This window comes from Sinocyclocheilus rhinocerous, unplaced genomic scaffold (assembly GCF_001515625.1).
Source record: "Sinocyclocheilus rhinocerous isolate Xijiao unplaced genomic scaffold, SAMN03320098_v1.1 scaffold2982, whole genome shotgun sequence".
In the NCBI taxonomy this organism is placed as follows: Eukaryota; Metazoa; Chordata; class Actinopteri; order Cypriniformes; family Cyprinidae; genus Sinocyclocheilus; species Sinocyclocheilus rhinocerous.
The window spans coordinates 245,184-272,926 of NW_015656004.1; the positions used below are offsets into that span (position 1 = coordinate 245,184).

The 27,743-nt window shown below is 37.4% G+C and overlaps 1 protein-coding gene across 1 annotated transcript in view; it reads left to right on the plus strand.

The window, feature by feature from the left end:
* baiap3 (BAI1 associated protein 3) overlaps positions 1-27,743 on the plus strand; it is a 58,230-nt gene that overhangs the window by 5,320 nt on the left and 25,167 nt on the right. The window contains exon 2 of the mRNA XM_016526553.1: positions 8,354-8,515. Coding sequence (XP_016382039.1) covers positions 8,367-8,515 — 149 coding nt within the window. The 5' untranslated portion in view covers positions 8,354-8,366. The remainder of the gene's footprint in view (positions 1-8,353; positions 8,516-27,743) is intronic.

A 27,743-nucleotide genomic window follows, 5' to 3' on the forward strand; every position in this document is an offset into this window, starting at 1 on the left:
TGAAATACACAGCGTCTCCCTGACATGGCTGCATTAACACTACTGCTGTTCCTGAAACCACGCTTTCTTTCTTTGCGTGCACATTTGGGCGGCGTTATGCAAATCTTCCCACATAGTGACGCAGGTATGTGGGGGCGTGTTAGAACGAGCCGTTTTAGGAGGGCGTGGCTGACTCTTAACTTTTATAAAGAATATCTCTTTGGATTTGAGACTTTAGTCTTTGCAACTTTACAGATCTTCTTTATGCACCAAGAGCTTGTAACACACCAAATAGAAAGGAAAAATTGAAATCGCATCATATGACCCCTTTAAAAAAAATAATGAAGTGCACGGATAAATTATTTATAATAAACACTACAATATTCCATCAAAAAATAAGAATTGTCAATTTTGATTTCATGCCAACTTTAAGACCTATTTAATCTGCATATAAAACATTAGAAATGAGATAGAAACCACAGGGAAACTTTTGACATTATTCTTTTGTTTATAACAGATTTATAAACCATTCTCACAGCAAACCTGGCAAAGCTGTTTGGCACTTTATATTTTCAAATGAATAAATAAGTGAATATATAAGTTATAAGTGACTCAAACTCACAGAGATGGCATTTGTGTGGCACAGCATTTACTGTCAATCGTCAAAGGACACGCAGCTCATCAGATTACATATTTATCTAATTAAAACACAGTCTTTGCGATTTGATAATCACACTAAATTGTGTTCTCAGGCGTTGTTATAATTAATTTAAAAAAGTTACTGGCCATCTGGCGAGTAACACTATTTCATATACTTGCCAACACTGATTATTACTCACATTTGGCACTTGGCAAGTTATAATTTTAGGCCCTGGTTATTAAATTGAGTGCATTTTTTTTTCTTTTGTGTATCATTCATTACAATAAAAAGATTAGTATTTAAAAGATTAAATATTTACATTTTTGACAGCCCTACTATTCTTTTAATAATATATATGTTGTGTGTATACACATTTTTTTTTCTCATGATTTCTGTTAAAGAAATAGAAATCTTTCTATGTTCCCATGGAATCACCCACTCACTGAGCAAACCCATGTCTCATACCGACAACAGCAGCTCTGCCCCTCCACTGACTGATCCACAGCTCTGTCTGTCTTTTTGTCAGTCAGGTTAGACATAGCTTTCACTCCAAGGTCTCGCTTGGGGAGAAAAAGCTCAGGGTGTTCTACACCCAAACAACTAATATAGATGACACATTTTGAAAATTGTGGGTCTGATTTGATTGGATCACATTGTGGCTAGACAGGTTAAAATATTAAATATATGTGTATCATTTCATTATTGAAGCGAAAAAAAAAATTGGCACCCATACAGGCAACCTTTTACCTCACCATTCAGAGCTTCATAATGAGAAGGACACTTGACATTTCTCCAATTTATGAAATACTGGAGACACGGTTATGGGCCAACTCTCAGTGCTTATCCAGAAAGACTTCATTGTGAGAGAAGAGAGCGGTGATTGCGTCGATGACAATCACAGGGCCTGCCATCACAAATTATTATGAAAACAGTGCTCCTGTTGGATTAGTGGGCCGAGAGCAATAGAATAAATAGGAAATAGTGTTCATAGCACATACGATCAATGTTAAAATATCACACAAATAATACAAAACATAAATTTGTGTGATGCCAGAATCATACAAGGGCCCTATGATTCCCGTGATGCAGAAAACGTGGATGGAATCACAGAATCCAGTCATAAAAACGGAATTTACTGTATATAACACGGAATGTCGCTGTAATATGCCAAATTTTGGATGAATAAATCAAAAGTAGGTCAGTACACTTAAATCAAAACGCGATATGGGCTAGTGTTTGTGAATATTAAGCCACAAAAATACTATTTAAATATAAATCCTTTATGTTCTGCGTGTCTCTGTGTGAAAGAATGGTGCAGATGCACGGTTTCATTTACTACACACATACTGAAGCGCGCTTGACGCTCACAGTGTTTTCAGCCTCTGCCGCCTCAATATATGAGTAAATGAACACAAACATAATCTCTAGAACTGCTCTGAGAGTCACTTCATGAGCATTTTACCATTTCTTTTGAGTAAAACTATCGTCATAGTACAAATACAAATATACAAATAGAAACCTAAAAGTCTTCACAGCAACCCATCAAAATAAAATTTCGGTTTAACTTGAAGAAACCGTGACAGAAATATATTACTTAATGTAATGATAGAACTACTAGGCTACTAACAATAAAATCATTATTAAAACATTATTTTTAAGAAATATTTACCAGAAAAATTATTTACCAGAAAAAAAAATTAAATACACAACACAGTATTTCTTAAAAAAAATAAAAAAATACAAAATAATATATTTTTTAATAAAATCAATTACTCTGAGATGCTTTTGATTATTAAAATTTAATGAAATCATTAAAATGGAATTCAGAAAATTAACGGAAAACACAGAATTTGGTAAAAAATAAAACTAAATTTAAGAAGAAAAAAAGTATTTCACTGGGCCTTAAAAATTTAATTTTTGTTAAACTTAATAAATTGCTGTTAAATTGTGTACATTTCATGGTTTCAATTAATTTTTCATCCTTTTTGATTAATACAATTTAATTTAACCATTAAAACAGAGTCTAGAAAAATTAAAACGGAAAAAAAACTGAATCCAGAAAAAGGAAAACAGAACAAAACAGAACTTTGAAAAATAAATAAATAAAACGGAATTTGGGAAAAAATAAAATGGATTTCATAGGGCCCTGAAGATGGTCTATTTAGTGACATATGGCATAAAACATAAATACTGACCTGGAAAACCTCATTGTAGTCTGAAAGGTCTTCTTCCTTGGATGGCATATATTGTCAGAAAGAATTTGCCACAAATAAATGAAGGCTGAGGAATAGGCACCGGTCAGCCTGGCGAGAGCATTATACAGCAGCCCTGCCTCATTTCACTTGACAAAAATCAGAAGGTTAACTCATCTCTATGAATGAGAATGAAAATCCATACAACGAAGCAGTCACTCAGCCTTTGTATATGAATGAGAGTAGGAATCTGTGTAAAAGAAGATTATGAAATCAATAAAACAATTTGGTAGCAATTGGCAAAATTGAAATCGATAAATCTGAAGCCAAGGAGAGAAGCGTATCAGCAATATTGCTTATCTGATAGCGGCGCTCTTAACTTTTACATGCGAGTTTAGGAATAGAAGATGATGTGAATTTTTCCCAGAGTCCCCTGGTCGCCATTGCCAGCTTAACTGCCCCAACAAAAGGTGATATGAGCAAAACAAAAGCGTGATTTGTGCAGCTTTTGTTGAATCCTGTGTACCTGCATTGGCGGTTCCTCTTGCTCAACCGTTACCATAGAGACCCCTCCGTCCCCAGTGGAGAAGACTTTGACTGCCAGGTTTACCGTCTCTCTATTGAGCAGCGGTGTCATTCACATGGCCCAAGAGCCTCTGCGAGGGACAGAAGCTCAGCGGGGACGACCCGGTGAGAAGGAGCTGATGTTCCCACTCTCGGCTATGGCAGCGCTCCCTTGGCAGCTGTTGTCTTGTGTTTGGTAGCGTGTCAGTTCTCGCCTTTCATGGGAGCTGATGACTGAGACGGAGTGACATTCAATTCAGATGGCGGAGTGCATAATTGAAATGAGTTCACCTGGGAAGCAGCTGCTCGGTGGCCTGGTGCTAATTGCCACCAGTAAGAGAGCTGAGAATTCAGGTGAATGCGCCGCGGTGCCGTTCTATGCACATTGCGCTCGATTCCTGCACAGCGACTGGTGGAATTTGCTCTGTGGAGGGAGTCGGAAAGGTGCTGGAATTCAGATGGACTGCTTTGCTGTGTCTCATCTTTCGACGTTTCTTAATGCACGTCTGGTCAAATTAAACGAAGGGGAAAGCAAACACATCCTTTCCTCTTGTCCTGCAGGACTAATCAAGCTGAGAGAAACCAGAAATGAGCTTGGCTTGCTTGAAAAGAAAAACTTTAAAGCAGACTAAATGCTGGAATAAACCATTTTCGCCCAAATTTTTGCCCCTTTTTACAGTCTGAATGAGTTGACACTGGTGGCCAGTCTGCCGATTTGAGTTTCACAGAAAATCTTGTAGTGTATGATTGGCACAGATTTATTTATTTATTTTTTTGTTTCAGACTATCATTTCATCCAGTCGGACGAGATCAAACATGTTTGATATTTTGAGCCAGATTTAGAAGACATTGTTTACATTTGTCACACATCTCCTAGCAACAAGGCACATGTTTAGGCCAATACCAAAGTCCCTTTAAGACAAGTCATGTCACTCGGCGGCCATCTTTGAAACGCCTCTCGGGCATGCAAATGCAACTCCTATCTCTTTGAATGGGGAAACATCAAATTCTCCAAAACTGTTCACTAAGCTTACGATTAAATTTCATATTTGAAATCACCAAAGAAATCTGACAACAACTGTGCCATAAATGTTGTTTCTTTTGCTCAAAAAGCGTTGTAAAAAGCGTATTATTCAGGCTAGATCAACCAGTGCGCATGCGCAGTCCTAAGCGCACGTCTCAGAACGCTGACTGTTTCTATAGCAACCGGGACTTCTAACGGCAGCTGCAGTGATGTGCTGACTTTACCAATTAGCGATTGGCTCTTTCATTCAGAAGGTGGGGCTTCCTGCGATTGAGCGACCATATTGAGCAATGCATTTTTCCCCATTCAAAAAACTATACGAGTGACACGTTGTCACGAATCCTGTCCATGGACTTCCGTTCGATCGCCACCAGAGGTCACCCTTCCGTTACATTGACTCTCACATTACACAAACTGTTGCATGTCATCCCGGACTACATTTCCCATGCTCCATTGCACTAATCACAAGCTCACCTGAAACCAATCACACACAGCTGCTACCAATAACACACACTATATAAATCAGTCTCACACCACCATTCAACGCCGAGTTTTATTTATTGTTTTCACTGTGATAGCTGATAGCTACTTTACGGAGCCTGCTCTAGTTTTCATAGTCTAGTCATAGTCTTGCCTTGCCTGTTTTCCTGGTTCCTGATTCATTGCCTGTGTTTCTCGGATTACCCCTCTCATCTTGCCCTGTTCAGATACTGTTTGCCCCTGCCTGGTCCTTTGCCTTGTACCTGGATTATCCCTCTAGTCTCGCCCTGTTGGATTACGTTCGCCGTCGACTGACCCTCGCTTGTTTACCGGACTGCTCTTGCCTTGTCTTCTACATACCAGTTTGCCATTGTCTGACCCATGCCTGTTCCTGACCACGCCTTTGTAAATAAAGCCTTGCACTTGGATCCGCACGTCTCACGTCTCGTTTGCCCCGTAACACACATCTTGGGTATTCTATAGTCTTTGCCAATACACACCGCACAGACAAACGGCAACAAACAAGTTGGTTGTTGGATTTAGAATTTTATGAAAAATAACTGTCATATTCACACTACACCAACAGACACAGACAAACTTCAAGTCAGAGATTCAAGTAAGTCTGACAGGGGTAAAAAATGTAACCTGTAACCACAAACAAAATTTTACATGTCATTCTTCACCTGAAAATATGGCAAATAAAATGAAAGAGGGTAATGTCATGGTTGCTGCTATGGTGAAGACGGGGCACCTACTTTAATTTATGCAGAGATCTGCAGTCGGAAAATTGACAAAGCTTTCAAAATTTTGCTTGGGTGGTCCCTAATCCGTTTCGGTTTGTCCAGTTACCTGCCATTTTTAGGATAATTTGCTAATCGCAACCAGAAACCAACTCGCAGTCTTGCCTCATTGTCATGGCAAAGGTTTGTGGCCAGGTCAAATTATATCAGAGTTTGTTGTCGTTTGTTGGAAAATCATATCACACTACTCAGACATTTCACGACCCAACAAACACTGATTAAACATGTTCAGTCTGGTTAAAACAAACGCCGACCAATGGCAACAAACACAGATAGGGGTAACACACTGATCCAACAAACTCCGACAGACTTGTCTGTTGGTGTTTATTGGCATTTGTCTGTACGATGTGAATTGACCTTTTGTTGTGTCTGGAATGACTCCAAAGTCTGTTAATATGTGATAAGTCATTTAGTGTTTGATAAATATTTTTATATTCACCAGTAGAAGGTATTTTGAGGCACCTTAAAGTTGGTTTTGGCAGGTCATGTCCAAGAGTTGGTCAAGCTGGACCACTGAAAACCGTTTCAAAAAGGCAATATAAACAGGTCCAAATGACATCAAACAGTGCTTTCTTTGCTGATTTAAAATGCTAAATCTTCAGAAATGTTTCTGTGTGAGTTTGGTTCATCAGGAAGCTGGTGTTTAGCCTTGCCAATTAGCTAGTTTCCCAAGTGACCAGCTGAAAAGTGCCCAAATCCTTGCTAAAATCAGTCAGAAGACCATGCTGACCAAGTTTGAAGACCAGCTACAACCAGCAAACCAGCTTAGGCTAAAGCCTTCTACACACTGCACGATGTTAGCAATCCTATCAGATCACTGCATGTCACACTGTGCGACATGAATCTAATAAACTTGGCTACGATGTGTGTGTAGACTGTACGATGATGACACCTATTGACTCGTACGGTACGACTCACGTTACTATAGAAGAATAAAACGTCATCAGCATGCGCTAGTGGTAAACAAAAATCATGATAAATCACACTTTAGCAGTTGTATTTTATTACGTGTGCTGAAAAAAGTAAAAGCGGCAAAAGAGGAAGGAATAAGAGCTTGAGGTAAGCAGTTTTATGTTTTTTTTGCGCCATGTCGCGTTGATTTCATGTCGCATTTTTATTGGCTGGTCAGTAAACGTGGGTCATAACTGCAAACACACTGTGCGATGATCATGCTGAATTTCTGACACTGTCAGAAAACTATCATAGACTATCTTTGGTCGCAAGACCGTGACAACGGCCGTCTTTGAACCTCTCTCACTGTTCGACACAGGACCACCGATTAGGAGCCACGGTCACAGAAATCGCCACGATTGATTCATGATGCCCATCTTTCGTCTGGGACAGCCGAAAATCGTGCAGTGTGTTTCAGGCTTAAAACAGGGCTGTACATTCCTGCTCCTAGAAGTGACACTGTACTGCAAAATTTAGCTTCAACTCCAATTAAACACACCTGGACAAGCTATTCAAGGTCTTCAGGATCATTAGAAATTTCCAGACAGGTGTGGTGGGGCAGGTTAGAGCTAAACTCTGGATTGGGCTAAGATGTTTTTTCAGCTGGGTGGATTTCAAGTCAACCCTGCAAATGGACTAAACTAGCTAAATTGTTAATCAGCATACATTCCCGTTTAATTTTGAGGTGTTTTGAGGCAACTTCATGCTAGTTTCAGCAGGTCATGTCTAAGAGTTGGTCAAGTTGGAGCTTGAAAAACATGATGCAATATAAACTGGTTCAAACTGGTCAACAGTGCTTTCTTCGCTGATTTAAAATGCTAAATCTTCAGAAAAAAATATGAATAATAAAATGTAACCAAAAACCTGACAATCTGATGTAGTACTGTGTAGTAATGTACCAGTGACATGTAAACATAGAGATGTTTGCATGTCTTTGATGTATAGAAAACAACTGATACGACAGTGGGCTTCAGAACTCCTCCTCGTAACATTTAGAGATTTGACAAAGGCGGACTGTCATGAGATGAAAGAACCGTTTGTACATCTGCATGTGACATCTCAATCAAAATTATCCTCCGCCACTCATTCTGTCAATCTCTTACGCTCTGTTTTTCACCCCATGGTTCTTTCTCTCTATATGCCACAGCTTTTCCCAGAAATGTGACTGAATGTGGCTCACTAGTGAGTCACTCTCGGTCCGTACCCAGAAGTTGCTGTTCTTCGCTCTCAGACTCTCCTTGGGTTAAGAGCCTAGAGTTTAAACCTCTGGTTCCAGTCATAACAGAATTAAGAGCCTGTGCCGAACTCTCACAATCTCCGTCTGCACCACATCTGAGCTGCCGGGTGAAAAATCCGCCACCGTCTTGACATTGAGAGTAATTGCAGGCTTCGCTTCTCACACCGATGACCGCTCGCTGCGGCTGAAGACAAATGTGCCTGACACGTACGTCAATTAACACTGGACAGCAGCCGCGCGCGCCCTATGCAAAGTGTGTTTATAAATGGATTACGAGAGGGAGGGATGATGCCTGTAATTACTCATCGTGCCCGTTGTGTGCACAGCCAATGGTCGGCCCGAGAGGTGGATGCTGGGTTAATTGTTTCGTCGCTCCCGCCTTTCTGAGAAGTGCTCTCTGATAATGGCCCCCACACGTCCCCTCGTTCTGTCACCTTTCCACCCCTCCTGCGGCGTAGCTGATGCAGTGTGTGGTATTCTGTGCAGATAGTGAACGAGCATGTCGACGCTGCTGGATCTGAAGAGCAGTGTACTGAGGCAGGTGCAGAGGAGCCAGTCCCTGAGGACCAGGAGGGAGCCACCAGCCAGCACCAGCGCTGGAGGGAGTCCCCCGCCGCTCGCCCGCCACTCTGGCACCATCGTACACAGGTGAGTCTGTACCACGAGAGCTCACTCTCTCAAAACTAAGGCTTCCATTACAACCTAAAAGGCTTTTATTGCTGAACCCGCTACTTTATTCATCAGTTCTATGCTATTTGTACTTTAGAAAGCTTCTTGTTACCTTATAGGCGAAGCGGAACACAGTCCAGGATTGAATACCACTGCTTTAAAGCACCAGTACAAAGATTTATGTTTTCTAAAGAAGAGAATAGTTGTAATCTCTAAAGAACAATGAAATCAATTCAATTTGTATTTGTATGTACAATGTATCGTTCCAAAGCTGCTTTACAAAGAATAGTGCCTTTCAAACCTCCCAGAGAGCAAGACAAAGATGACAGTGGAAAAAGTGAACATGTTTAAGGAAGTGGGGAAGAAAGTTCGGAAAGGCCATGGCTGTAGAGGCCTACATTCTCACACTGACACATGCGTACAACATTGGAAACACATTTATACAAAGCATAGAAAGCATGTTATACATGTTGTACAAATCTGAATAAAAACAGATGTAATGCAATCATAGAATAATATAATATAATATAATATTATATAATATACATTCTAGCATACTCTTAAAAGATAAAACTCACTTTTAGCAATTTTATCTTTCAGATGTTTGGAGTCAGTAAGATTTTCTTATGTTTTTGAAAATCTCTTATGCTCACCAAGGCTTCATTAATTTTTTCATTAAAACAGTAATTTTAGTGAAATATTATTACAGTTCAAATTTCCAGTTTTCTATTTTCATGTATTTTAAAATGTAATTTATTCCTTTGATGCAAAGCTGAATTTTCAGCACCAGTATTCCAGTCTTCAGTGTCACATGTTTCCTTAGAAATCAGTCTAATATGCTCATTTGCTGCTCAAGAAACATTCTTCTTATAAAAACATCTTATTATTATCAATGGTAATGGTTTTATTCAGTTTTAAAGGGGTCATATGATGCTTTTTTAAAGATCATTATTTTGTGTATTTGGTGTAACAGAATATGGTGACATGCTTTAATGTTCAAAAAACACATTATTTTTCAAATACTGTACATACTGTACGGTCCTCTATGCCCCGCCTCTCTCAGAATATCTCTTTGGTTTTGAGACTTTAGTCTTTGCAACTTCAGGGATCTTATCTATGCACAATCAGCTTGTAACACTCCAAAGAGAAAGGAAAACTTGAAATCGCATCATATGACCCCTTTAAACAGTTGTGCTGCTTAATATTTTTGTTGAAACTGTGACAGTGATTTTTTTTTGTCAGTGTAAATCTCATTACTTTTGATCAATTTAATGCATCCTTGCTGAATAAAACTATTAATTTATTAAAAAAAAAAATTTACTGACCACAAATTTTAAACCGTGCACACATTTATAATTTGTCATCTGCCACTAACTAGAAGCGGCAGCAAGTCATGTTGGTGTGTCTTTGTGCAAACACTTGTTCTTAATTTCCTTTCTCATCAACTGATTGGTTGCTGAGAAAGAGGCTGGATTTTTATTAATTTTAAAGATGTCTTTGTGATTTTTGTCCACAATCAACCTGTGAAGTGTGGTTTTACCAGATGTGTAAACTAAAGGCTAGTTAAAAAGGATGAGCACTTCGATATGTCCTATGTGTTAATATTATACTTCAGTTCAGAAAAGAAATTGCACCCACAAAGTGCAATTTCATGGTTGCTTTAACAACCATTATTTTACAGAGTAATACAGTAGAGGTTAATACACTTAACAAACGGAGGGTAATTGTTTCAATGTTCGTAATGTTTCGAGTTTTGTATTGATCTATTAACTTCCTCCAGAACTTAGCAGATGGTGGCATGACTGTCCATGAACAGGCCAGTGACTCATTTAGCTCTTGAACGCCTACTGTGTCTATAGTACATTCATGCTTTGAGAATGACTCAATGTCGACACCTTGCTCTATCACATTTCAATTTTATCGTTGTTAAGAATTCAGTACAAGAAGGCCTTTGTGCAGATCATGCAACAATTACCTTTCTGGCTCAGTGCAGTAGACTTTTTTTTTTCCATTCAGTCCAGGTTTTTTAGACAATTTCCAGGCAGCAAAGATAAAAGTGGTTTGGTCTCTGTGGTTAGCGAAGAACGATAATGCAAGTCAGTTTGATCTTCACGAAAAGGCGAAGAAAGTCCTAATACCAGAGGCTATAAATATAACACGGCTTAAGTGTTTTCCAGCACATCTCCACCGGTGTTAGAAGAACAGAACATGTTTTTTACCCTATCTGTTGTATTTGCCGCTTTATATACTTGTAAAGACATCACTTTGACTTATTTTGTCCTAGGTCACATGACCGTTTAGTGCTATATGATCAACTTCACGTCCACAAACATGTATGTGGAGAACGGGTTCACTGCTGTAGGTAAACAAAGTCGATTGTTTTTCAGCCGTCCTCTCTGTCTGTCTTGTTTTGATTCCTTTTAGACTGATTTCAAAGCCAAACGTAACGATGGGCATATGAACCTTGAGGTTTCTATAGCAACCAAAACACGTCTGTTTATCACAGCTGCTCCTAAAATATGAGCTGCTTTATTTTTAATGACTGCACCTCTTCTGTCTAGGAGGGAAAAACACCTGTTACGTGCAGAGCTGAACTAAATGATTGTTTTGCGCTTGATTTGATGTACCCTTCTTCGCTAATGTTTTTTATACCATACGCGAGGGTGATTGCTGTCATCGCCGGCCAGATGTAACTAGCAGCGGTCAATGCAAATGCAATCCCTCCATTGTTTTCCTAACTAGCGGCTGTACTAGATAGGATTCAGTCAGCCTTCTATGAGACTCTGAAGTGCGTTAGCCGCCGTTGCATCGGGCTATATGACTGCCATCATTAGGTCTGCTGGAAGCTGTTGGTCTCTTTCATTAGCACCAAAGAGAACTAATACCTGTAACCCAGATACTCACTCATTAATGTTATGCAAATGATACAAAGCTGTGTGGAGCGTCCCGTCCTTATTCACATCACAGGTGACCCTGATTACAGCCTGTGTAAGATCTACAGATCAATGGAAACGTTTGAAAACGATTATGTGGAGTAAGATCCCAATGCCAGGCACAGATTCATGAGAGATTACTGTATTACTATTTTATTACTCATATATTAGGCCTACTATTTATTAAAAAAAAATACATATTTTTTATAAGGTTTCACAGCTGTATTGGTACCTTTTGTCAACACTGCGTCCCCTTGGAATTATAAGGCTCTATCTGCATTCCGAGAAGTTTTGAGATATTGAGCTTCAAAGTTTTTGCATTCCGTTCAACTGTGTAGATAGAACCTTTTTGTTTTTTAATTAAAAAGTCCCAAAATGTACACAACATTAAAAAAATCACATAATGTAAATAAGTTGTCACAGAATAAGAATATGTGAATAACTCAATTTTGACAAAAATGTCAGATAGAACCTTATAATTCCAAGGGGACGACTGGTCGATCTTTATGAGAGCATTTAAAAAAACATGAAGTCTTCCTACTGTCTTCATTCAAAGTAGGTCTTCTTTCCATATTTCACATGCTTTGAGTTCAACAAGGTTTTTTTTTTCCCAATAATTTGATCCAATTATGCTTATATTTTGTACACTACTTTACAATAAGTTCCCTTTAGTTTTTGTACTTTTAGATAATGCATCAACTGATACAATATTAATCTTTGCTAGATTTAGTTTGTTATTCATTGTTAGTTTGTGTCAGTTCAGGTCCATTAAATAATACTAACACAACTTTAAGAAATGTATTAGTAAATGTTGAATTTAACACAAACTAAGATTAACAAATGTTTTTAATGGTTAGTCCATATTAAAGGATTAGTTCACTTCCAGAATGAAAATTTCCTAATAATTAGTCACCCCCGTGTCATCCAAGATGTTCATGTCTTGCCATGTTCATGATTGCTTCGCTAGATAGACCCGTATTCCTCGGCTGGGATCGTGTAGAGCCCTTTGAAGCTGCATTGAAACTGCAGTTTGGACCTTCAACCCATTGGCCACCATTGAAGTCCACTATATGGAGAAAAATCCTGTAATGTTTTCCTCAAAAACCTTAATTTCTTTGCGACTGATAAAAGAAAGATATGAACATCTTGGATGGCATGGGGGTTATCAGGAAATTTTTATTCTGGATCATTTAACTTGAGTAGTTAAGTACTGTTAACACGTGGAACTTGTAAAGTGCTACTATTATATTTTGTGTGTAACAGCCATAATATGTCATCTCCATCATAGAAATTGTATAGAAAAAATATATAATTGTTTAAAATGTTGTAGATAATTTATAATGATGGCCAACTACTCTACGAACTATTAGTAGCAAACTTGAAAACCAAATTGTCTGCAAAATACAATACATATGGGGTTGAATAGATAGAATGAGCTGAAAATCACTTTGAAAGCATATTGTAGTTTCATGCTTAACTGTAATCATTTGTGTGTAGTGTTAATTTCGTTAACGAAAACTATGGCGAAAAATGTTCGGCAACGAGGTTTTTTCCCCTGACGAAAATGAGACGATGTCGAGATAATAATAAGGTCATTAAACGATAACTGAGACTAAATTAACATGCAATATCGTTGACGAAAAAAGACGAAACTAAAATGTAGTTAATTTAAAAGAAGAAAAACTTTACCAAAACCTTTTTATTTTTGTTGAAAAAAGTGGAGCCAAAACATTTCAGAGTGCTCTATTATGCAAGCGTTCATGTTTGCGGTTACCAGATATCAAGAGATCAAATCCCCCGATCAGGGCTTTTCTGTTAAACGGATACGTACTCTGCCGGGTCTTCCTGGCTTTTTGCTTTATGCAATCTAGCAACCATTTATACGCGCTCTGTCTGCGGAGGCGCCATGATCTGAAAACAACATGGACATAAAGTACTGTACAAGAAAGCTGGAGTTCAGCGATCTCCATTTGAGGTATTCTGCTTAAATGAAAGTGTCATTCAGCCAGTCTGTGTTCTGTCATGGATCTCAAATTTATCGTTTGCGATTGTGGTTGTGAACTGACCTATCGATAAGCCCCGCCCCACTGTTGCTCCCTCGGACAAATAAACGGAGTTGCTCTCTGTCTCACAATGACAGCTGTCAGTGTGAAAACCTTGTCCCACGATGTTTTTGCACAATTTTGGACACAGAAGGGCCACAATTCAAGTGGGAATTAAATATTCCATGAAGGGATATAAAAGATTTAAAAAAATATATATGGTGGTTAACCCGAAGCGAGGGTTTATGGATCACAATGCAAGCGGGAGAAGTCTCATATTACGCGGATCAACATGCATCAACACTGTTCATGTACCACAGAGTACGATTAAATGAATGCACATTTAAACAGTTTAATATGGAGAGGCACTGAAATGTAGACCTTTGTTTTTGTGTTTTTGACTTACACTGTACATGATGTGAGAACAGTTCGCTATTTAGGTTTGTAATAGCATTGACTCACTAACTTTAACTGGTTTTAGCCAGAGATATGACATTATAACGTTCTGCTTGTGCAGATGAAAATTGTAACTTAATGAGAGTATGACAACCAGAAAATGAACGTTGTTGTCTTCATTGGGATTAGGGTTGAATGCTTAGGGACATTTTGCTCTGTTTTGTTTGGGTTTAGGAAATGTAATAAAATAAAATCTATTGCCCATCCTCTCAGGATACCTGGAATCAGTGTTGCAAGTACAACAGGCACATCGTTTTTCCATTTTCGTAGCATAAACATCATCAAACCGATGAAAGCTTCGGATCTTCCAATGTTTCTCGATGGCGCTGAAACCTACAGATGTCCGAGTTACGCTCCCCGTGCAACTGATACTCGACTGCCATTGGCTCATCTGCGTTCGAGGGGAGGGGCTTTAGACCAAAGTTCTCAGACATTTAGTTGATTAAAACTTGACAAACTAAGACAGGACAAGTTGACTAAATATGATAAAAACTAAAAGTTACATTTGACACAGGACTAAGACTAACACTAAATTAAAAATAGCTGACAAAATTAACACTATTTGTGTGTCTGATGGTGTTGACCCATGTTGAGTGGTAGGACAATAACAACACATTGTGTGAGTATATGGGATTAACAGGACTAAAAAAAAACTCTGAACATTTGGATTAATCCAAAATAATTCCTCTGTTCAGGTCCATACACTTGTTTTTCAGTTCTGTAGCCACTGATGTCCCATATCTCCAGAATCAGAGCAGGGTTTCCCTTATTTTTTCAGTTATTGATAAGATCAGACAGTTTGTAATAGCTTTTTTGTCTTGGTAGTATCTAATCATGCACACTAATTTGAGTTGATCATTACAGCGAATAGGAAAACATTTTATTTTGTATCGTCAAGCCGACCACAGACCGCAGCTCAAACTAAAACGCACAGAGAGCAATTTGTCATAATTTTAAAAGGAGAAAGAGGTGAAGGGTTTCTCCACCACAAGCTTTTTACTGAATCACATCATTACAGATACGTTACATGACAAAATGTGAATGTTTTTGTTCTTTTGTACAAAATGTTTATGTACTTCTGGTCTATAAGCGAGTATATCTAAAGCAAAGGAAAAATGCTAATTATAAAGATGACTGATAATTCAGTCTTGAGTTTTGGAACCAAGAATATTAAGCTTCTCTTGTTACATTTATCTTTCTTTAAAAGATAAAAGTGATTATTTGAGCCCATGACTTTAAATGAATATAACAATTTTAAGTATTTCATCTAGTTACCACATATTGTCCAAAGCTAATACTGCACACTCAGTGTGAAAGCTAATCAAATAAATTTTAAAAAATGACAGCACAGAATGTGACAAACTACAAGAACCAAACAATAAAGTTAAATTACAGATTAAATTCTTAATCATCCATAAGAATAAAGACTTTTGCGGAGACGAGAGGGAGCTGTTACAGTTCAGCACCCTGTTTACTTGATATAATCACCTTGTTGTGAGAGAAACAGCAGTAGGAACCTGGATGTGTAACTTTCACATAGCTGTGACAGTCATCTAAATGACCTGGTTAAGAGACAGATCTTGTATTATGATGCACCCACAGTACACTGCGGAAAATACGAGGAATACGGTTGATTGACGGCAGCATTAGAAATTAGCGTAATCACATGCAGTACGACCTGAATGTCCCGAATGGAATCAGAGGTAATGAGCTCCATCCAGAATTTTATTTCCTGTTGTGTGGGTGAGCATTACTTTTATTTTCTGCATGAACTTGCCGAAATGATTTGTCTCTAAATGTCGCCTTAACCAAAGGATGATTATTGCATACTTAACATTTAATTTTGCTGGGCATTCATCTGATTCATAAGTGCCAAGCCGTATTTTTTGTTCTGTGCCTCTGAAGTCCAGTCAGTGAGAAGCTCCTGCATTCATGCACTTGTATCTGTGTGTGTTTGTGATATGCCAGTAAATAATTTACTTTTTCATTTTTTGCTCTCTAATACAACCGTTGAGGTCTGAATAATGAAAATAAACAATATTGCTAAAATAATAAAAAGCTTCATAGAAAAGTCTGTTTCCTAGCAACATGAATGTGAATGGCCAAATAAGCTTTGTGCCTATTTGTGTGTGTGTGTGTGTGTGTGTCACGCATTCGTATAAATCACAGAAGTTGTAATAATCCATGCCTCCCATGCAATCACTTTTCAAGTAATAACAGCACAGGAAGGTTTAAAAGCTTTGATTGGAGATGTAAAGCCAAGTACAGACGCAAAATGTTCAAGACTTTTAAACAGCAAGCTTATTGGTTTTCAGCATCACTCAGAGTAAAATATTACAGCTCAGAGGTCACCGTTTATTAGCTTTGTCAGTTATGTCTCAGATGTTTCTCTTAAAAGCAGGGTAGGTGATTTGGTTCAAAAATTTTTTTTATGATGGTTGAAAGTCTCTTCACATCCTGATAGCAATCAAGATTTTTAAGGGATAGTTACTCAAAAATGAAAATTCTGTCATTAATTACTCACCCTCATATCGTTCCAAACCCGTAAGACCTTCATTCACCTTCGGAACAAAAATTCAGATATTTTTGATTAAATCCGAGAGCTTTCTGACCCTCCCATAGACAGCAACACAACTACCACGTTCAAGGCTCATAAAGGTAAGGACATCGATAAAATAGTCCATGTGAAATCAGTGGTTCAGCCTTAATTTTATGAAGCTACGAGAAAACAAAAATATCTTAATTTTTTGTCTTACGGGTTTGGAACGACATGAGGGGACAGAATTTTCATTTTTGGGTGAACAACCCTTGAATGTATTAATATGTATTTATATTAGGGCTGGACGATATGGCCAAAATTTATATCATGATATATTTCTTAATTTCGGTCGATACGATATAATTCCGATATCGATATGAACACTATTTAAAAAAAAGCCTCCAAGAAAAACTACCAAGAACACCCACAACAGATGTCTGTACCTACAAACTTCTGAAAAATGAATGGTCCAAGTCTATGAAACCTCCTATAAAACTATATAATATTTAAGAAAAAAAAACAGCACAAATAAATTAATGTTTACCTTATATCAAACTATAGGCTGACATACACTACCAGTCAAAAGTTTTTGAACAGTAAGATTTTTGATGTTTTTTAAAGAAGTCTCTTCTGCTCACCAAGCCTGCATTTATTTGATTCAAAATACAGCAAAAATAGTAACATTTTGAAATATATCTTTACTATTTAAAATAACTGTTTTCTATTTTAAAATATTTTAAAATGTGATCCTTCAGAAATCATTCTAATATTCTGATTTGCTCAAAAACATTTATTATTATGTTGAAAACAAAGGAGTAGATTTTTTTCAGGTTTCCTTGATGAATAGAGAAATATTTTGTAACATTATAATCTTTTTGATCAATTTAAAATGATAAATAAAATAAAATTGTAGCGCTAAATACAATTTCTATAATTTCAAATAGAAAGCAGTTATTTTAAATAGTAAAAATAATTCAAAATGTTACTGTTTTTGCTGTACTTTGGATCAAATAAATGCAGCCTTGGTGAGTAGAAGAGAATTCTTAAAAAAAAAAAACATTAAAAATCTTACTGTTCAAAAACCTTTGACTGGTAGTGTAGGCTGATTATTCTTATAGATTGAAACAAATGTGCTTCAGCCAGGACAAAGAGTATGAAGAGTGCTCTGAGTTGCTGCAGAAAACAAAAAAATTGAACAACAACAAAAACATGTTGTTGGAGACGGGCTTATTATTGAAAATGCAAATTCATTCTCTGCCAGCAGGAGGCACTTTTAGAGTGATAAAACTAGCGGTTTCCCAGTAACGGCTGTAATCAAAGCAGCTCCGCTCATGAAAGATGCTTTATCAGATAAAAATGAAAATGTCATCGAAACTTTTCTGAAGACAGTCGGTTCCCTTCAGAGATTCATTCATTTAAAACACCTGTGCTGTTTTGATTTTGAAATGTGCAGTGCTCATGTTTATTCAACGAAATCAAACGCCACAAATAAATCAATGTATGGGAAACACTGGTAATGTATATCGAAATATCGGAAATTGTGTTTAAAAATCATATCACCGTTATTGAAAAAAATTATATCGCGATACATATTGATATTGAATTATTGTCCAGCTCTAATTTATATGATCTGTGGAAGGCGTAGTACTATAAAATGTTCGTCTAATCATATCCCTCAGTCCGAGGGCTATGATAGGTTGTCCTACTTGCCTGTCAACCAGTGTTGCCAGATTGGGCGGTTTTGAATTTGATTGTGCGGGTAAAAATTAGCTTGGGCGGGTGGACAAAATTTGGGCTGGTTTGGGGTCAGTTTGGCGGTTTTCAAACATATAAATTGCATAGGCTACTTAGAGCACATTTGAATTAATTAATCAAAACCGAAACTAAATATCTCGGTTTATACGATCCTGTCTTTTATCTTTTAAACGGTCCAGATTGATAAATCCTTGAAAACGGCTAGACTTGATTAGTTTTGACTCTGCAAAGTTCTGTATTATGTTCTACAATATGAACTTAACAAGAGGCTTTCTTTAGTTCTGTGTAAAATTATAGAGCGACACGAAGGTAAGAGCATTATTGTTGTTATTTTTTTTAATTGTCGGATTATAATGCAGTATATATCAATGAATGACACAGTTTTGACTGTCATGGTGTGTGCATGAACGAATGTGAAATACCTGCTAATTACGTAGCTTTTTCCTATCACTTATATTGGGCACTTTTTGCATTTAAATTGGATTATTCTGACTGCTGACATTGAAAATGATGCATGTGTTGTTTCGAGGGTATCGGTTAATTTCTTGATTGCCATTTTGACAGTGTCTGCTTGCATATTTTCATGTTCGGTAGCCTAATTCTCTTTAATGTAGGCTATTTGCCCCGATTTGATCCGTTTACATGGAAAATTCTCTAAGGTTATATTTATATTATTTTGTTATCATTATTTTGTTTTAAGGACTTAAAATGGTCCTTATCAACCTTGATTTACATATTCCATCACATTATTTTGACAGTTAACGTTTTGGGCGGTTTTTGTGACCTTTTGGGCTGGAAATCGTCCATCCAATCTGGCAACACTGCTGTCAACATATTTATCTGCATACCTCTGCGCACCCTGTTCACGAAGACATGATACGTCACCAGTGCGTTCCATTACGCTATTGTAGAGCGACCGAGAATGGAAGACGTTATTATTGTAATATTATGCGTTTACTGTAATATTTTCTCACCGAATGAGACATGAGGTAATCTGACAGCGTTGCATTCAGTCCTCCACCAACGCTGTCTCTCATCGTGTCGCTGGTTAGCCTCTGTCTGCCTGAGCGCGTTCATGTGTTTTGTAGGAGGCCTGGCTTTGGGGAGTGATTTGGAGGGAGGGTGGGATCTTATGCTTTCAAAGCTAGCTTGCTGTTGCTAGCCTCTCTGAAATCGCCTAAGAAATAAATACAGAGAAATAGAAACATAAACAAATGAGGCACTTGTTGACATACAGTAAGAGTATACAGCTTTTGGAATTTGACATTCTGAAGTGTTTGTTAAGAGTTTATATCAGAATATCTGACTTTTGATAACATACTTTGGTATCTTTTGACACTCTGGAGATCTTTTCTGAAGCTCTAGAGGAGATGACTAAGGTCTTTTCCCAGGAGACAAAATCTGAGAAACAGGCAAGTTAAATGTGCTCTAAGCAATGTTTTTTGACTGCCTGAGCGCGTTCATGTGTTTTGTAGGAGGCCTGGCTTTGGGGAGTGATTTGGAGGGAGGGTGGGATCTTATGCTTTCAAAGCTAGCTTGCTATTGCTAGCCTCTCTGAAATCGCCTAAGAAATAAATAAAGAGAAATAGAAACATAAACAAATGAGGCACTTGTTGACATACAGTAAGAGTATACAGCTTTTGGAATTTGACATTCTGAAGTGTTTGTTAAGAGTTTATATCAGAATATCTGACTTTTGATAACATACTTTGGTATCTTTTGACACTCTGGAGATCTTTTCTGAAGCTCTAGAGGAGATGACTAAGGTCTTTTCCCAGGAGACAAAATCTGAGAAACAGGCAAGTTAAATGTGCTCTAAGCAATGTTTTTTGAATACCACATATAAAATGTCCTCACTACTTGACAGATATATCTGAAATACATCACTACCTGTCTCTATCTGACAGTACTAGGCTCTGTAAACAGCTGAAAATAGCGAGAGAAGCAGCCTCTGAAACTAGCCAATCAGAAACAATCTCTGCCTGTCAGTCATTTTGCATTGTTGCCAAGGATGTCTATAATACCTCGAGCAAGTCTGTGATTTGATATCTGCCATCTGTGCTCAGGGGACCATAACTTATTTGAACCAATTACCTGAGTCGAAAATCTGAAAATGAAAACGTATAACCCAAATTGATTTGATATGTGCAACATATCAACGTGACGTCGGCGTCTTGAAATTAGCTGGTTTTTAAACATTTAATGAGCCAAGCTGCTGTGTAAAGACTATAAATGGACATTAAAAGCATTACAATAAAGATATTTTATACCTAAAAGAATACTCAACCATTTCCTGCATCCCGCTGTACTTCCCTGAATAAGTCTTTAAAGAAAGGTGATAAATTGAAAAAGCTCCCACCTTTATATCATGACTAAACAAAATAACATGTAATTTACTTGAGGTTCTGCTATAAATGTGTGTATTAGAAACATTAATTTAAATGAATAAATTATATAGAGAAAGTGAGCAAAGAACATTTATAGTATCAACTGAGCTTTTTGAAACTCTGAATCAGTTAAACCATTGCGTCGCAAAATGATTCACTGTTTTGAAGCGCTTCAATCGGATCACGTATCGCGAATCATTTGATTCAGATCAGTACTTCGGCGCTAATTCAGCAGAGGCAGAGATGCGTAGACCAGAGTCCCATCCCCCCCCGCCCCAGCATATCGCACCCTGTGCTCAGGCCCCGCCCACGAGCGCTGACAGACTGTTCCATATTAGCATATTTATGTCCTCAACTAGTTGAATGCTGTCTGCCATTTTCTCCGTGCTCGAGCAGCTCTAGCGACAACAATGCCTCGTAAGCAATGCAGGTGTTTTGTATAAGTTTGTGGACATAAATGTTAACATAAGAGCCTTAATTTTCTCCCGAAATCAGATCCACTGATGACACAGTGGATTAGTTTTGTTTTTGATGGTAACGCACCACCAAATACACAAAAAAAAAAAACAGAGGGGTGTGGTGAGCAGTAGCTCATTATCATTTAAAGAGACATGCACCGAAACAGGTCGCTGTGAACAAAGTTGTTTTTGACAAGGTAAAAAGGGTGTTGTTTTACACGATCATTGAGGAATTTTTACCAAAGTATGTTGCAGACATTCCATGAAGACCCTAAAGAATCATACCAACTTGTGGAAAGTGGGCAAAAAATAATAATTTTTATGATATCCCCTTTATATGTCCCTCAGTGGAGAAAAGATGATTTGCAGAGCCTTATGGTGTAATTACAATATCTACCAGCAGGGGCTCAAGCCACAGTCACACACTTCTAACAGTGCAATGGTCATGATGTGACGTCACACTCTGTGGCGTGTGTTTTAGAACACTAAATTCAATGTTACATATAATAATAAATGCAAAATGTAAAATATACAGTCAACTGCACTGACTTTACTGCACAACTTTAAAAATTACACAATTACATATTGCTCCTCTATTGGCCACACATGTGATACAAATTTGCAAGAGTACACCAAGCTTTAATTTTTGAATGCAGTGAAAATTGAGCTTGTGTTTCCTTTCTTTCACATTTGCACGAGTATGAATGGAAGTCAGCGGAGCGAAAACTATAGGGTTACCTCTCCTTTACAAGGCCATGATAACCAGCCCAACCTTGAGCCTTGGGGTTTGCGGACATGTTTTTGGAGGTTGGGATTTTGGACGGAGGGTGCGCTTTTGAAATGAGCAAAATAGTGGAAGTTAGCAAACTGCTAAAATCGCTCGCAGCACCTTCGCACTTCTTTTTATCTCATTGGCATCTATGAGAATCAACTGAGACATTAAAGCTATCTCATCTGTGATTTTTTCTTTCACACAGGTAAGTACAAAACAGTCTAGACAGTCCTAGAATTATCACACAATGGTATAATGTGTGGCCTCGTTGAGAGTATATTAATATGGATGTATGCGGACTCAAAGTGTCATCCCTAATTCATCTCCTGAGGGAATCCCAGGAGCGCTCTGTTGGATATCTGGGGCCGCAGGTATCTAATGGTCACCTGCTGTGATGGTGTTGATAAAGAAATGGTCTGGAGTGCTGTGGGCTGGATAAATAATGTTAGTTCTTTCTCTGTTTAATGTGTAGGCAACTAAATCCAACCACACACTACACGACTCAAACGGGTCACCTTTTGATGTTTTGAGTTGTTGCCTAGTATGACAGGTCCAGGATTGATGCACCCATTCTGCAGCTGTGTCGTGCGTTCCCCGCTCATTCCTCCACACTCTACTGAAGTCAGGCAGTTCAGAGCAGGAGAGATGGGCGATATTCCCTAGGTGCTGCACTCTGCCAACCAATCCCGCATTGAATGGGCTATCATCACCATGACGACCGGGTCTGGAAAATTAGCAAGTGGCAGGGGTCCAGAAGTTCACCCTGGTTTGCAGGAGATGCATGCATCCCACCTCCTCCTCGGATTGCCTGGCGATAAGATCAATTAAGTTGGATAGTGTGTAAGAGTCTTGATCGGAAGCGGCAAGACGTGATTGTATACTTGTTGCATTGATGATGTTTAAGCAGTGCGGCAGTGACTAATGAGGACGGGAAACGTCCATCATCTTCTTATCTCCATGGAGGCTGTTTCTCGGGGACGCGCTTCAAGCTGTTGATTTTCAGGCTTGTCAGAGGGACGGGGAGGCCTGTCACCTCAATCCCCAGTGAGCGCAGGCGTTCTGCAGATAAACTTGAAGCAACAAGGTCCACAACAAGTCCTGATATCTGCTGTCAGTGTTTCCCACCATGTTTGTTTGTTTAGCTTGGCTGAGCCACATCTGCTTTCTGATCCCATTCTTTCAGATGTGTAAAGTAACGGATTACCTGCCTTGCTGAAAAGATCAGCATGAATTTCCATTATGCATCGGTCTGGGGTGCATTTCCCAAAAACATCAGAAGCTAACTATGGTTGCAAGATTCGTCATTTTCAACATAGTTCAACGATTTGGTGTTTCTTGAATCCATAGATCCAAAGAACATTTGCAAATAGCATCACAAACTTGTGTGGTTGAAACTACAGCTCTCGGCCTGTGGTTACTAGCATAGTTTCTTGTTATTATGACATGTGGACTTAAATAGATCATGCACTTGAGCAAAACAATCAGCTTAACATGCAGTGTAATCTGTATCTGTAATTCCATACATTTACAAATTTTATTCTATTTCTGTTATTTTTAGGAGAATTAAAGTGGCAGTTTTGAGTGCGCATATGCGTATGCAAGTCATTAACGACAGTTCTAACCAACGTGGTTTGAATGATGTGCAATAAAGTTCATATGTTTTCTGGGAACAGCCGTGACTTGTTTGGAAAACACACCCCAGGTTAGTGCTAGTTTGGCACTAGCCAACTAGTGAAACATCAAAGCAATTTTTATCAGCGAAATTTATCTGGGGAAGCTGGTTAAGTCATTCGATAATTACAAACCAGCAAAGGTATAGCAGTCTTACCTGTGCAATTATCTCACGCATTCCGATCTCATGAAGAAACATAACTATTTTACAAGATTCCAATTTCTTATGAAAGATTGTTTTTTTTCTTTTTCTTTTTTTTTAGAAGAAATTAAACGTAAAGGTCCACCTCTAACCAATCAGAGTGATTGTATGAAAACATACAAATAAGATTGCACAAATTTATACGAATTCAAATTTGTGTCGATCTGTTGCAATCACAAAATGACCTGTTTCTGTTTTCAGATAGAACTGTAGGCGGGGTTTAAACAGGAAGTGCAACAAAACTGATGAAAAACCTATTTTTTCATTTTAGATATAACTGTTTTGCATGCATTGTTTCCATACTGTTAATATGCCCTATATAGTTCATAAAATGATTCCTTTTTATTACAGCCTTATAAAGCTAAAAGTGAAACACAGAAACATTTTAGGTTTAAAGCATTTAGGCTAAATATACATTTTAAAAGTGGAAAATAAGTATTTCATAGTATTGCAATTTGGATTTCTGAGACACACAATAAATTGAGAGACAGTGTGACCACCAAAACTTGAAATCACACCGTAAGTATTTTCATTCATGACGTTCACACTTTAGTCCAATTAGTTTTAATAAAAGCTCACTATTGTGTTCCCTAGTGAAAAATAAGTATACTAAAATGTATTTGAAATACATTTATTTAATGCGAAGTATACTACAAATACATTTACAGATTTATGTTATTAATAAAAATACCCTGCAATTGTACTTTTAGTACTAAACTGGTATACTTAAAGTCTGCTCAATTGGAGCAACTAATTTTGTGCTTAATGCACTTTAATTGTGCGGAAGTACTGCTGAGATCCAACTAAAGACATACTGAAGTATATTTGATTGTGCTAAAGTGGAACTATTGCAAGTATACTTTAGGAAAACTTTAAATATCTTACATTTAAAGACCGATGTTATTTAAAGATCATACAATCCTCATCAATAGTGACATTAAAACAATTTTAGGCTTAATATTAAGATATGTGCATTATTCACAAGTAGCACTCAAAAACAGTTTAATTATCATTTGTATATCATTAAGTCTCGAGCGATATGTCAGTAAATATGTTAATAGATTTGAACTATACTTATTATGAAATAAAAGTATTTTAAATATATAAATTTTCTACGAGGGTTGTCATTTTAAATATATTCATTAAAAATAGAGAAGTTTAACTTTACTGTCATGGCGAAATAATTTTTACTTCTCTTAAAACTAAGCATTGTCTGAAAGTAAAACTTCATACTAATTTGTCCTCATGTCAGCAATGCTCTCAGTTTCAGCCTAAATTTGACAATTTGACAGTTTATTACCACTTCTCCATTTATCTATGTTCCAGTAATTAAATGTTAACCCAAAACAAGCGTTTGCTGGATGCCTGTCAAAGATCTCTCAATGTTTTGAACAGGTCATGCCACAACATTTCATTCGGCTAAAGGTCAGGACTTTGACTTGACCATTGGAAAACACAAAATTTCTCTGGTTGCGCCTTTCCGTTATTGATTTACTTGTGCGTTTAGGATCATTAGCATTGCGATGCACGACCTACACACAGTTCAGCTTCACCTCGAGGACGGATATCCTGACATTCACTAGTATATTTTTCTGTATAAGTCAGGTTTAGTGCCATTCTTCTCATTATAGTCCAACTGTAAGGAAAACAATAATATGTCCTCCACAACCTTACAGCAACAGTGGCAATGATATGAGTAAATGTCATGTAATAATGGTAATAAATGTCAGCTAACCTAATTGACAGACGAAAATAATAAATGCAAAGAGACTAAATGCAGTGCAGAATGAAATACAATGTCTAGTGAGATTGGATACAAAGCGGACAGAGATATTCACAAGCGTTAGTCGGCAGTACTGCCGTGGAGATGAAGAGTACAATTAGGATTCATTATGCCCACAAAGACTGCAAGCTATCCGGTTCTTAGGCTGTAAATCATGATACTCCCACCACCATATGGCATGTCTGCTATGAGGGTCTGAAGTCGGAATTTGCTGTTTTGCTGTGGTCAAAAATAACTTTCCCATTTATGCTGTAAAGTTCAAATTGTATCTCTTCACACTGGTAGATGTGTCTGGACCATTCTGGTGGTCTTTAACAAAGATGAAATGGGCTGCACTGTTCTTTTTGGCGAGCAGAGAATCCCTTCTTAATAACTTCCCACGCGCACATCTCTGGCTCAGTGTTTTCCTTACAGTGGATTCATGAACTCTTGACAGCAGTCAGTGCTAGAGTTATTGCTAGTGAATTGCTGGCTGTTATCCTGGGATTTTGTGATCAAGTGACTGTTGCTGAAATTTTAATTGAATTGGCCACACCCACAGGAAGTTGAATTGGAATTAGAGGAAGTGTAATTTACCGAATCACAGTAGAGTGTAACAGTCATGCTCCTGGAAGTAAAAATCCCATTCATTTTCTCCATATGTGGAATTGATTTTTAACAATTACTTACAAATCATTAAAAACAGACTTACTGTAAGCTACAAAGTTTAGTTGTTAGTGTATGCTTTTGTTGAAGCCATTAGTCAACTTTATTTCAACTTTTTTTTTTTTTAATAATCGTGTTTAACAACAGAATTCCTGTTGTTTCTCCGCCAGAAATCTCCACCGCGAGAAAACTGTGCTAAATTGAAACTCTAAATACTTATATATACATATTTATATATGCTTAAATGTGCATATTATGCAATGAGCTTAAACTGTGGTAACTTTCTCCATCCATTTTTTTAAATTTATATTAATCACAATGCTTTATGGGATTATTTCTTCACTACTTAAAGCCATTTAGTACATAATATTGTACTTTGTGTCCAGTTTTACATTTTTGCTTCAAATCAAAGTTTGTAATGTTGTGATTCACCTCGTAGCTGGACGGTTTGGTTCATGACTTTTTTAAAAATCCATTTGGGAAAAATACTTCCAGGAACAAGGCTGCTGAAAAAGTGGACAGCACTCAGAAATTCAACAGGCAGGGTATTCTGGGAAATGAAGTGTTCTTCCACACTTGTCCATAAATGTGTTAAATATACAGAACTATATATAAATTAAATACAAATATATTAGGTGAATGTAAATTTGAATTGCAATTCTGCATCCTGTTTGCTATTTCGATTCAAATTCAGGAATCAAATTTAAATGGAAGGTTTTTTTTTTATCTTGAATTAATTATGAATATCACACAAACCTAGTACAGTGAGGCTATTAATTAATAACCATTGGGTACCGAATGAGTGCTTTATTCATGGCCCATAGTAATTAATACAATGGTACTATCATTGGTAGTAAACAATGGTAGAAGAACCGGTAACACTTTCTATGAAGCCTGTATTTATAATACATTATAAGGGTATTCTTAAGGCATTATAATGAATGCATAATGCATTATAAAAAACCTTATAATATGTTGTATCATCTCATGAATATTCATAAGAACAGTTTTAATTATGTTAATAGATTTGAACTATACTTATTATGAAATAAAAGTATTTTAAATATATAAATTTTCTACGAGGGTTGTCATTTTAAATATATTCATTAAAAATAGAGAAGTTTAACTTTACTGTCATGGCGAAATAATTTTTACTTCTCTTAAAACTAAGCATTGTCTGAAAGTAAAACTTCATACTAATTTGTCCTCATGTCAGCAATGCTCTCAGTTTCAGCCTAAATTTGACAATTTGACAGTTTATTACCACTTCTCCATTTATCTATGTTCCAGTAATTAAATGTTAACCCAAAACAAGCGTTTGCTGGATGCCTGTCAAAGATCTCTCAATGTTGCGCATCTTATCTTATTAGTGTGAATGAGAAGCACTCCAGAGGTCCAGATGTGCTTTCAGCATATATGTGATAGTGATTGATTACAGTGAAGCAGTGCCAGGGTAAAAAAATAAATAAAACACATCCCAGACTCGGCTGGAAGGGAATCTCTTTTTGAAGCCACATTGTGTAATTAAATGTAAACAAGGGTGAAATGTTCCGCAACTGAACTG